The following is a 13,364-nucleotide window of genomic DNA, read 5'->3' on the forward strand; positions in this document are numbered from 1 at the left end:
ACTTTCCTGTTATAACTCTTTCTATGCTTAGACTCCTACCGGCATTAGGAAGCTACCAAAGCAGAATTCTCACTGGATAGCCACCACCTCTTTCCAGAGGGCAAATCTTTTTCCATTCTTACAGGAATTGTCTGCTTACTAGGAGGACTGACTTAGGCATCAGGGAATCCCTCGTCAGATCATCCTGACGCTCACTCTCTTGTGTTTGTTCATCTGTGCAGGACATGAAAGCATCCTAGGATAATGTCTAACCACAACACCACTCAATAACATTGCGAACAGGCTCGATGAGGAGCATTAAGTACTTGTAGTTTGACTGCCAAAAAAAAAAAAAAAAATCTCATATTGACATGGTTTTAAAATTAATAGCTGAAATATATAATACTCCCAACTGCTCCTTTTTATATTATCATAGCCAGCGCATTACATCAACATTATTTGACTCCAAACCATCAACCTCATCATCATTCTCAACAACATGAGAGAGAAAAGGAGAGACACAATGGAGTTGCAGACAAGTTTTATTTCCACATTCTTCTTCTTCTTCTTCCTCTTCCTCCTCTCTGACATCCCTCCTTTTGTGTATTCCCAGTCAGATTCTTGCAGTTCTAATCTCAATAACCTCAATGGTCTTGTTAATTTTAATACTACCTCTTTTCATTGCCAGCTTGTTTGGGATACTGAAGATTACATCCTTAGAGTAAGTAAGATATTAGATAGATCATTTTATGTGATTATTATTAGTTATTGTTATTTGATTACTTGGAATGTGTAACATATGGAGGATGGATGGATTTCGTTTCTCAGTATCTACAGAGTGGACCAAACCTATGGAGCTTTGTCCTTTCAGCATCTTATGCAAATTCTTATATCGCCATGGGCTTCTCCAAGGATGGGAATATGGTTGGGAGCAGTGCAATGGTGGGTTGGGCTTCATCAGATGGGGGTGGAGTGATTAAGCAATACTATCTTGGAGGGACTACCCCAAGCCAAGTCATTCCAGATCAAGGGAAGCTATCTGTGGTTAGTAACTCATCTTCAATTGTGTACCAATCACCACGTATCTATCTCGCCTTCCAATTGAAAACCACAGAACTTCAGTCAAACCTGATTTATTCGGTCGGACCAAGTAACTGGTTGCCGGCGTCGGACTTCCTTTTGAAGCAACATCGCAGTCATATCTCGACATCATGGAACTATGTCACAGGTGAGAGTCTTCGTCATCAGCAAAACCTAATTAATCTAATTTTATTTATTTATTTTTATGGGCGAGGAGGGTTGTGGGGTTAAAGTTTCCCAATTTTCTATTAGGAAAAAAAAAAAAGTACAAAATTAACGTCTAAGGCATATTTGGACGACAAAATACACAAAAAAATTTATTGCTTCAAGAATTCATGAATTCAACTCTGGAACAAATCCTTGTCCAAACATGTTCATGCTGGTGGGTGTGGAGTTGATGAGAAATATAATAGAGAAAATGACGATCTATCTACCCTGATTCGTCAATTGGTGAAAAGGAATGATATGCCATTTGGGGAGATCACCCTTTTCTCTTTTATTTTTCTTTAAAATTTACTTTTTGTTGGGTTTAGAGTGGAGATTTGTTGGGGGTCACTGTCACCAGCCACACAAAATACAAATGGTCAGCTTCTACGTGTAAAGAAAACATATAGAATTTCTTGGGAGTGAAGCTGGTAAGGTTAGTTGGGCTTCGGAACGAATCCATTGCCTAAATCTAAACTCCAATGAACGTGGCACGATCGATCAGGTTTATTTTAACCAATATAGGCCAATTCTCTAATCCAAGCAGTTTGGGTGTGGGTAGGCAGTGGGTACCAACAACTTCTTTTTTTATTTGGTGCAAGGTACCCATTAGGAGTCATATAATGGATCCCCATAAGGTTACAACCTTTAAGCCCTGTTTGCCCTTTGGAGAAAAATGGTAAATAAAAAAAATGGATGGGATAATAAGTATTTTTTCCATAAAATCCCAAAATGATCGATTGTTTGGGTGCCATTAAGTTGTATAATAGTTAATACACCTGTTGGCTGAGCTGGCAGACTAATTTTCCCACCCCAGTCCCCACCTTATTGTGGGTCCCACTAAATTTATTATCTTACCCATTTTTCTCCTGCAAACAAACAACGCCATATGAAGAGTAGGAAAGATGGATCAAATCCCTCAAGAAGCACCCTCCTATAGGAGAAGTGCCAAGAAATCTGGATCAGCTTCACACATGGGGGCAGGTGAGGACAGATCTAGATCCTCCATGAAGTGTGCATCTCGCATGCCAGAGATGGGTCCCACAACCCATGAAGGATCCAGATCTAAGTCTACGCCTCCCCACAAGGAAAGTGCATCCAAACCCAGTGCCAACTAACAGAGAAAGCCCTATTGGAACCAACCAACAACCAGCCCAAAGCTGGATCAGCTCTAGTCAAATTGGGCCTACCCAAATTTTAGCCCTATAACTCATGTTTGAATTTGAATGTGTGCTTAGTTATAATTGGACGGTTTAGTACGTGGTGATTTTAACTTAAATGCGTGTGTTTGGGTTCAACTTTGACAGGCCAAAGCAATGAGGAAAACCCATATTGTAGACTAAGGGAGGCCCATGGGATCCTAAATATGATGAGTTGGGGTATTCTGACGATCATTGGAATCATTATTGGTCGCTACTTCAGGCATTGGGATCCCTTTTGGTTCTATGCTCATGCTTGCATCCAATCAGTTGCTTTTATATTGGGATTTATAGGAATAATCTTAGGGTATGTCTTAAACGATCGTCTCAATGCCAACGTATCAACACACAAGGGTATTGGCACCTTCATCTTTGTGCTTGGCTGCGTCCAGGTTAGTATATCTTCATCTTTGAGATGTGTCCATGAATGCATGTGGTGCACTAAATATGCAATTATGTTTGCTTCAGATATATTACATTTTCTCATCTCCACTAAACTTTTCTTGGAGTATTAAAAAAAAAAAAAAAGGAAGAAATATTGGAGTAAACCCCAATCCATCGCAACCCCAAAACAAATCAAAATTGTGTTCCTATCTCACTGTATTTCCACCATGTTAGAGCTTTTTCCATGTCTTTTTTTTTATGGATGAACTGAAGTTATCCTAAGTTTGTCAAATCTAGATTTTCTACTAATTTTTATATATATATATTTTTTTTATCTCACATAGAAACTAGGGTTGCAACAAGGTCAGGTTAAGCTGAGCTTTTTAAGACCGTAGCCCAAAATTGTATCCCCTTAGCTTAGCCTAAGCCCACCCTAAGTGACCATGACCTTGTTTTGCAGTTTGATCGGCTTTGACCCTAGCTAACCCTAATACATTTAAAAATTGTCATAATAAAAAATATCTTTATCTCAAGTCAATCCATCTGACTATTAAAAAAAAAAGAAATTCAATTGCCTCATGTCAAACATACTTTTTTTCTCTAAGAATAATTTGTACTAAGAAAAAAGAAAAAAAATATAAGATAGAATACAAATCTGAATGGAGCTAGCATAAAACCCCAGACAGCCCAATAGATGACTAAGGCAGACCTCCTAAACCACCTTCGGCAATGCCATCAGCAGAAAATAGGAGGACCAATCCCAGCACCCACACAATCAACAAACTGAATAGAACAAAACGGTCTAACTCATCCTATATCTAGGACGACCAGAACCATCCATATCAATCTCCATCTTGACCAGAGCCGACCAAACCGTCACCGAGTCTGAAGACTCAAATCGAGCCACTGTTTTGGAAAGATAGTCAGCAATAGAGTTGGCCTTTTGATAGCAGTGGCTGATTTTCCACTTGATCATACTCAAAAACCTCATACAAGTTAACCATCTTTGATGAATAATCCACGGGACCTTAAATTTCAGAAATAAGGTAACCACCACGATCGAATCACGTTCAATCCACAACCTTTGGACTCCCAGCTTTTCAGCATATTCAATTCCTAAAACCACAACCATAAATTCTGCCTCAAAATTTGTATGAAGCCCAAGGAAATTTCTGAAGTTGGCCTTAACCTCCCCCTTGTCATTACGAAATACACCACCAGCTCCAGATATCCCCGGATTCCTAGGGGAGCATCCATCAGTGTTTAATTTCCACCACCCTCTCGGCGGTCGACACCAAAATATTTCAAAGAACTCTCTCGGAGAAGACCGTACCCCTGAGAAGCCCAGCCTTCTAGCACTCATAAGATCAGAAATGGAGATGGACGAACTTGTGAACACCAAAGACTGGGAAGCAATTTCACTTCTAATCATGGCAAAAACACGCTCCACAGGCTTTGAAATTTCCTCAAATCTTCAGGAATTCATGTCTAGCCAAATGCTATAAGGAACTAGTACAAAACCTTTTTTCCAAACCTTCTGACAAGGGAGCACCTTCATTTTAGATTTCCACTAGGCTATGAAACTCTACATCCCACTGAAGTCGATCCACTAAACACCAAAAAAATCACAAAATTTTTGCCACAGAACTTTGGAAAAGATGCAATTAAAGAAGAGATGCTCACTAGACTCCTCCTCTAACTCGCATAAACTGCATCTAGAAGGCAGATACACCCCACGTTTTTTCACATTAGCATCTGTAGGGATTTTATCTTTGATCAACCTCCACCCAAAAATAGCTTGACGGGGTAGGATTTGAGACTGCCACAAGAGAGAAAACCATCCAACCTTAGGCGATTTTGTCCTGACTGTTTCCCATGCTGATTTAATAGAAAACACAACAGAAGAGGTAGACCGCCAATGACACACATCCTATAAATTAGGGATAGAAATGCATTTTATTTCCTCAAAAAGGCTAGAAATCACCTCAGACTCCACCCTCGGAAGAGACTAACAATTATTTCTGATAAAATCAGAAACTTTAGCCCACAGGGGATCTAAAGAATCAGGATCGATCATCAGCCTCTCCATGATGGATGCTGAACCCAGCCAATGATCAGACCAAACTGATTTTTTGGCCATTCCCTATTGTCCATTGCTCCTGAGACTCAACAAAGCTCCAGACCTTCTTGAGACCTGGCCAAATTGGTGATGAAATATAACCACTTCTCAGAGAGCCATCTGCCTTGAGAAATCAACCCCGGAAGCATAAACTCATCGACGAATTGCCATGCTTTATCTACCTTGCCAACTTACATAAGCAGGCAAAGTTAACATCTCTGAGCCTTCTGATTCCCAAACCTCCCTCGCGTTTAGGCAAGCAAACATCCTCCCATTTAACCACTATTTTTTTCTGCGACTCCATATCACCTGACCAGATGAAGTTTCACATCCATCCTTCCACCATTTTCATAGAGGAGTTAGGCCACCAATAAATTCCAAAGTTGTGAATTGGGATACTGAAAATAACTGATCTCACCAACTCTACCCTTCCAGCCATTGATAGCAGACTTCCCTTCCATCTGGCCAACCTTTTTTTTTATTTTATCCAGTAAGGGAAACATATACTCTTTTTTCACTCTCCCTTTAAATAATTCCACCCCCAAATATTTTTTGGGCAACCTGGCTGAAGGAATACCCAAAAATTCAGTAATAAAATGTAACCTGTGAGGGGCGACCTTACCAAAAAATAGGCTACTATTTTCAAGGTTAAATTTCTGCCTAGAGAAGGCCTGATATTTAACCAAAAAATTCTGCAAATTCTTCACATACTTAGCAGAGGCGTTCATAAAAATAAAAAATGTCGTCTGCAAAAAGAAGATGAGAGGGAATAGATACACCTCTAAGACCAGGTAGCGGCTTCAAAAGCCCATCACGAGTCATCGACTTCAGGCCTCTATAGAGCACCTTTTTAGCTAAAATAAAAAGGGTGGGAGATATAGAATAGCCTTGATGTAAGCCTCCACCCACTTCAAAGAAATCAACAGGACCACCATTTAGTAATACAGAGACCCTAGAAGAAATCAACAAATGGTGAATCCATGAAATCCACCTCAAGGAAAACCCAAATCTTTCCAAAGTAGTGAAAAGAAACTCCCATGAAAGAGAGTCATAAGCATTCTGCACATCCAACTTTAAACCCAATCCACCTCCCTTCATTGTAGAATGCATAATATTTGCCAACTCTGAAGCAAAACTGATGTTTGATGAGATAATCTTGCCCTTCTGAAAAGCGCCATGTCCTTTGAAATCAACCTAGGCAGTAGCCCCATCAGACGCGACGACATAATCTTAGACAACACCTTGTAAAAAAAATTACCCATACAAATTGGAAAAAATTTATCCAAGGAGGAAGCACCCTCCACCTTTGGGATCAAGGTAATAATATAGTTGTTAATCCCTTTTGGCAGATTACTAGCTACAAAAAAAGAGATAAATGCCTTGCAAAAGTCAACTTCCACAATATCCCAATTTTTCCTGAAAAACTTCCATGGGAAGCCATTAGGACCAAGGGAGCTCTCAGGATCTAAATCCTACACAGCCTGCTTGATTTCAGTCCAACTTGGAATGGAATCCAAAGTAGCAACATCTTCATCTAGTAACACCTTAGGAACGCATTTCAACAAATCCTGATGCTTAGAAATTTCAGAAGCTTCATGAAACTTTTGGAAGAAGCTAAAAATATAAGAGGCAATACCCTACTAGTCATACACCCAAGACCCATCCTCTTTTTTTAAAGCAGTAATCTGGTTCCGAGCCTTTCTCATCTTCACCAATAAATGAAAGAATTTCGAGTTCCCATCTCCCTCTTTCATCCACCTTAGCTTTGCCTTTTCAGCCCACACCTTTTCTTGCATGTGACTAGTTGTGATTAAGGCTATCTTGGCATCAGTCTCTTTATTGAATAAATCATCAGATATGCCCGAAGCATCAATCAGATCCTGCACATTTTTTAAATCTAGCAAAGCCTTGTCTACCTCCAGATTAAAATTTGGGAAGGTTTCCCTCGCCCAAGATTTTTATTTTATTTTAACATGCTTCAGCTTCTGAGCTAGAATAAAAATGGCATTAACCCCCCATATTCACCTTCCAAACATTGTCAACCACAGATAAAAAATTATCATTCTCCATCTAAAAACCATGAAAACGAAAAGGGAAATTTTTAGGTTTAGGCACACACTGAGGGGAGATTTGGAGAGGGGAATGATCTGAGCCTAAGCTCAGTAACACCCGTTGCCCAATGTTTTTAAAGACATCAAGCCATTTCTCATTATAGAAGGTACGGTCTAAAACAGTCGCTACATGACCCCTCCGTTGATTGTTAGACTAGGTAAATTTCCTCCCTTGAGAAGGGACAAGAAGTAACCTACAAACATCCACCATCGCCTAAAACTCAGCAGCCGAACTTAGGTTAAAGCGACCAGGACCTCTTTTTTCATGAGACATCAAGGTGGCATTGAAATCCCCTATAACAATCCATGGTAAGCCTGATGCAACCTGAGACTCTAGGTTGAGCCACAACTGACGACGCTCAATCTTAAAAGAACTTGCATGAATAAAGGACATACCACCTTTCTCCCCAGCCCAATCCACCATAATAGAAATGTGTTGTTCCGATAGAGAAACAATCACAAGACGATTAAGGTTGAGCTTCCAAATTACCATAGATTTGGCACTTTATCATGCCTAACATTATAAATAAAATCTATATCATACCCCATCTTACTAAAAAATAAAGCAGGGAAGCTACTTACTTGAACCATAGGTTTAGCCAAACAGAGAATATCCAAAGTAGAATCCTTCATTATTAGACGTAAGGCACTCCTTGCCGCCGCCTTCCTGACACCTCGAATGTTCCAAAAAAGAACAATCATGGAGAAACTAATTTGAAGAGTGACAGTTGTCAGGATTTCTCGCTTGACCTCCCCCTTTTTTCTTCTTCTTGGCCGCCACCACTAGGCCAGCCCCTTCCTTCTCTCTGGTTGTAACAGCCCTTTCCACCACTGCAACCTCATGGACCACCGAAACAACCCCTCTTGAAAACTCCGCCACAGGGAGAGATGAAGCAGCATGCTCGCCCTTGTGGTCTAGCCCAACTCGCAGGCTACCAGAGTTGCCTCGAAGACTACCATGGGCAGCGACCATCCTTGTAGAACGAGAAGGGTATCTAGCACCTGAAGTAGCCACAATACCTTCATTAGCAGCAGGGCATTGTTCCTCTTCTTCCACGGGAAAAACAGGCTAGACCAGGTTTACACCTGGCTCGTGCTCCATGAACCCATCTTTAAGACCCAAGTCCAACCCCACCTAGGATCCACTATCCACCGAATCTTGGGAATTAAAATCCCCACCAATTCCCTCCTTTCCTATTTCGTTTGGACTCATAATAGGAGAGCCCAATCTAATTTGAATTCCTCCTTCATTTAACAGCTCCATACTTGGAATGTTTCTAGAAACAGGAATATCCTGATTGAGAATATTGTTGGACTGAACAGGCTCTCTCATCGAGTTCACCCTAGGTGAGTTAACTCCATCTTCTACATAAACAACCCCTGGGATATGACCATCCTTCTCTATTGCACTTTGCTTTTCTTCATCCACTTTCTTTTGTTTACAGGAAGCAACCAAGTGCCCAACTCGCTTGCAGTAACCACACAGCCCAACATTATCCTCATAGAGAACTTTTTGTTGAAAACCATAAACCTGAGACATACCTGGTTTGAATATTTCAATTTGGACTTCTTCCACTCTAACAGCCGATTCAGAGATATCAAAGTACCCTAGGATGCCTTGCCTTGTAAATTTATCCAAAGACATAGGTCGACCCACTACCTTTGCGATTGAAAGAAGCAAGTTTTTGTGCCAATATTCCAAAGGAAGATCAGTCAGACGAATCCAGACTAACTTCGTAAGGGTTTGCTTTTTATAGATATTGAAATCCGATTTCCAGTGTTGGAATCGGATCAACTGCTCACCTACCCTCAAAGGTGTCCTCCTCCAAACCATAGCTTTGTCTCCCTCACATTGGAACTAGAATATCACATATCCCTTTCCCAAAGGATGCATCCAGGGAAATTCCATTTTTCGTGAGCCTCATCTCGCAACGCATCCAGGGAAATCAGATGAAAGTTTACTCGACCAATTAACGCACGAAAGTTTTGCCTCTTTGCTTCATAATCTTGTTGAGGGATGATGATTCATCAAATGTTGCCTGCTTGAATCGGTTCTGGCAAAGAATCGATTGCAAGCCATGAAGAAACCCCCACAGCCTTTGCGTAAGAATGCTTAGGGGATGCAGCATCTGGCATCTTGCCAGGATCAGGAACGGATGGACCAGGATCCAGAGCCTCCATTCCACCGCCATCATCTTCCTCTTCCTCCACCACCAACCTACTCTCCAAATCGCCAGACACTCTCTTTCCTCCACTCATGTTTGTTGAGTATGCCTCATGTCAAACATACTCAACACATGTTTAAGCACATAAATTATTCAGAAGTAGAACGTCTAATTACATTAAAAATGCAGTAGAAGATAGAATCCTTACATATTTCCTCTCTTCTGTTCATTGATTTAAAATTAAATTGGGGTTAAAATGCCACACAATAAGTTTAGTGAATTCATAGTATAACCTTAATAGGGCTGGATTGGACCAGGCTGGATCAACCTTGAGACCTCAACCCTAGTCTAAAGCCTAAAAGTCCAACCTTAACCCGCTCTCAAGGTTGAAAAATCCAGCCCATGCCCTATTCAGGATCAAGGCGGGTTTGAAATCACAGGGATAGAGTTGAAACCCTAATAGAAATTAAAATTCAATTGAAATTTAGTAACTGAGAGATAATTGTGTGAACATATCCATAAAATTTGAGCACTAACAAATCAAATGGCTTGCTGGCCTTTGGGACTAGGCAGATTTATTATTTTCTTCTAGAGACTTGGCAGTGCTCCTAAGTATATATTTTCCATTATGGGAAATACTACAAGTGTACAATAAGGATTCACATTTATTGGCTTCTTAAGCAATGAAATGAAAAGAAGAGAAGGCCTAGGATTAATCACTATTAGTGGAAATTAACTGTGTTACTTTTAAAAATTTTGTATTAATTATCGCAATTTATGTTTTGTAAGACACCATTTCATAACGTTTTCAGAAACATGTTTTTCCCTTTTTTTGTGCTCAGAAACGGAAAAACACCCCAAAAACTGTTTGATAAACATGTTTCGTTTTACCTATATTTTGAAACATAAATAGAAATTTATGCTTATTTATGTGTCTAGAAATGGGTTTAACGAAACAAGTCAAACTTGTTTTTCCGTTTCTTAAAAATATGGGCAAAAGAATCGATGGACCCCTGATGAAAAGTTGCATCTCCAACCTAGCATTTACCTTATCTGATGGCTCTCCAAAGTTCGGGAGTTCTCCAAGATAAAGAGAAGGAATACACTAAATTTTCTTTTTACTGGTGGAAGCCTTAAATCTACATCCATCGATTCCTTTGTGAATTTCTTTCAATTATCTTCGGACCCTCATGAATCGATTAGTGAATCATTGCTGGAGATTAAAGTTCATGGATTCCATAGAACCCACGAATCTGCCATTGTCAATATGGCTCTGCAACTCTATTTTGTCCATGAGCTTATCATTGACGTCTTTGGTTAGAGATTATTTTCCTCTATGTTTTCATGTTTTACATACATATACTCTTCAAATCGTCCACACACAAAAAGGGGGGGGGGGGGAGGGTGATTATCTTGATGAGCCATGAAAGAAATTATTATATAAGGCTTAAAATTTTGCTAATTTTATCCCTTTAAATTTGACCTTTATATAATTCCAAATTTATTCTAGCCACATCTCTCTCTCTCTCTCGCTTGGTAATATGGTAAATGCATAAGAATCCTACATTCATTTACAATGGGATCAAAATCTATGGATTATTTTATTATTTAGAATTTGAGCAATAGACTGCTATCTGCTTGTGCAGTCATTGTGCTAGTGCACAAATCAATGGGAGATCGCGTGGAGGCATCTTTAGCACATTGAAGAGGGGGCAGCACAGCCTTTCCATGCCCCCACTTGTATTTAGGCGTAGACATGCACAAGCGAGTAGTGTTCATTTTCCCTTAGAATTTTTATAGTATCAAGAAGTAAAATTAGAATTTAAGGACCCAAGATATTTTTGACAAAATTAGTTTTAGAACAATATGAAGTATTACACAGAGTAGACTTTTGCAAACAAAATATTGAGGGATTCAAGAACCTATAACTCAAATTTGATCAAAGAACTAGAAGAACCCAAAAGTTTGAAAACGGGAATAAGAACTCTATCCAAGAGTAGAGTTCCTGCCCGTAGACACATGGTGGGGCAAAATGACTGCCTCAACCCCCATAGAAGTTCAAATTCCTACCCCTATTGATGCTTCAGTATGTTCCATTAGTCTCTGTGTTGGTGCAGGAGTCACGTTCGCAGATAGAAAACTCTCTCCCGTTAAACTATTATCAAAGTTTACAATTGACAATTGACAAAGATTGGCTAAAGTGATTTAGTTCATTTCAATACCACATAACTCCATTCATACATAACGAACCATTCAGAAAATCTACTCGCCCTAAATTCAAATTTGTTAGCTTTTTCTTTAGTCCTCATATGTGAAGTTACTGAATTACCTATAACTTTGCACCCAATTTTTTTTAACTATTACTTCATTTCTACTGTAGCAATATGATAATTGTTTTTTAAAGAAAATATTTAGTTATGAGATAATGTGTAATTTTATCTGTCTCATTAATATGTTTGAAATATTGTAGTTATCCCAATCTTTATTTATCTTACAAAGATTATATTATATTGAGAAGGAAAATTTTAATTATGAAGTGCTATGTTTCAATATTGTGTCACATTATTATATAAAGGTAGTTAGTCATGTATTACTAGATGATAAAAGCAGTAGATAAAGAAAATAGTTCTGTCATATATTTTAACAGTGAGAAGCCTTGCACTACAAACACAAGGGCATGCAATGACCATCATGCCTCTACCTGGGCTTGCGCCCCTCATGTGTGGGCACAGGGGCCTCTTGCAGACAGAAAACACTTGCCCATTTTATTAAATTGAGGAATGAACAATTTTTGGAGTAAAAGTGAAATTATAATAGAGATTTACAATACTTTTACTATTGCATTAACAGTCAATAAATGGGCTTGGTCATTCATTATGAACTATGGAAAGTTCAATCTAGCATAATCGTATAATATATTAAATAAAAATATGGGAAAGGTTTGCTGCTTGGATGTGTAGCTCTTGCATTAGCGTGAGGGAAAATGAGGGAATTCACAAGGACATCCAATGGGAGGGGCACAGTGGTTATTCCCCCTTGTGTGTGGGCGCAAGGAAACAAAACCAGGCAGCATTCTTTTTCTCATGAAAATATTAATATATAGAAAATTTTAATAGAACAATTTGTATAAATTTAGCTAGAGCCTGAACATTTAGCCAATGCCAAGTGCTCTTCTTGTCCGTCCACATCTGACAAATCTGAGTGGATCGAGAGAAGACCTATGCGTATCGATTCAAGTGAATTAGTTGCCCATAAAGTCGTAAAAGTTCAGACTCTATTTCAATCATATACTCTTGCCTATACAATTGAATACCATTTCATGGATGCCCCTACTTTTGTTTTAAAAAGCAAAACCGTTTTTATTTTTTACTTATACCATTTCTTCTCAAGTCATTTTTTTTTTTTTTGAAATTATTCTATTTATTGGATTATATATGCAGGTGATGGCCTTTCTAGTTCGGCCACATACAACGTCAAAAGTGCGAAAATATTGGAATTGGTACCACTACAGCATTGGAAGGATCTTAGTTGCTTTTGCAATAGGAAACATTTTCTATGGGATCCATTTAGGGAATGAAGGGAGTAGTTGGAATGCTGGCTATGGCATTATTCTTGCAATTTTGCTCCTTTTTGCCATTGCTTTGGAGGCAAAGATATGGATGAGAAAGTGACCCTTTTGATAGGAAAAGTGAACAGCTTTTCCCATCCACTATCTTCTATCATAATGTAGATTTTCGTGATGTATTTTGCACTTTAATTTGTTTTAAGACCATAGTAAATTTGGATATGGGAATAAACTGAGGGAGGAAAATCAAGGTTCAATTCAATTTTCTAATTTGAAATATGTGATTAAATTTTGGTAAAAGAAAGCAAACAATGAAAAATGTGGGCTCTATATGGTTGCAAAGGAATATCGTTACCTCACATGATTATGCCACTAACCCCAAATCATTCCATATTTGTTTATTAAATTTCAATTACTTTACATCCTGGTCCCTTGAATTATGTTAAAAGACTACCATTTCACCTGGTCCAACAAACAAAATCCACCCATTTAATAGAAGAAAGCATTGACATGGCTTTTGCTTCAGCTTCTTGGTTTAGTCTTTTCCCAAATGTTATC

The 13,364-nt window shown here is 38.9% G+C and overlaps 1 protein-coding gene across 1 annotated transcript; it reads left to right on the forward strand.

Annotated features, from left to right (window-relative positions):
* The first annotated feature begins 461 nt into the window (after positions 1 to 461).
* LOC122090502 (cytochrome b561 and DOMON domain-containing protein At3g07570) lies at positions 462 to 13,106 on the forward strand. Its single transcript, XM_042660123.1, has 4 exons — positions 462 to 700; positions 808 to 1,207; positions 2,571 to 2,854; positions 12,682 to 13,106. The coding sequence occupies exons 1-4, from the start codon at positions 479 to 481 to the stop codon at positions 12,910 to 12,912; spliced, it is 1,137 nt and encodes a 378-aa protein (XP_042516057.1). The 5' UTR covers positions 462 to 478; the 3' UTR covers positions 12,913 to 13,106.
* The last annotated feature ends 258 nt before the right edge of the window (positions 13,107 to 13,364 follow it).

This window comes from Macadamia integrifolia, chromosome 10 (genome assembly GCF_013358625.1).
Source record: "Macadamia integrifolia cultivar HAES 741 chromosome 10, SCU_Mint_v3, whole genome shotgun sequence".
Classification (NCBI taxonomy): Eukaryota; Viridiplantae; Streptophyta; class Magnoliopsida; order Proteales; family Proteaceae; genus Macadamia; species Macadamia integrifolia.

What these genes read in the sequence shown, in the direction of transcription:
- LOC122090502 (XM_042660123.1), top strand. Translation starts at nt 479, where the DNA reads ATGAGAGAGAAAAGGAGAGACACAATGGAGTTGCAGACAAGTTTTATT. An exon ending in CTGAAGATTACATCCTTAGA is followed by an intron (nt 701 to 807) that starts GTAAGTAAGATA and finishes TTCGTTTCTCAG; the next exon opens with TATCTACAGAGTGGACCAAA. An exon ending in TTGTGCTTGGCTGCGTCCAG is followed by an intron (nt 2,855 to 12,681) that starts GTTAGTATATCT and finishes TTATATATGCAG; the next exon opens with GTGATGGCCTTTCTAGTTCG.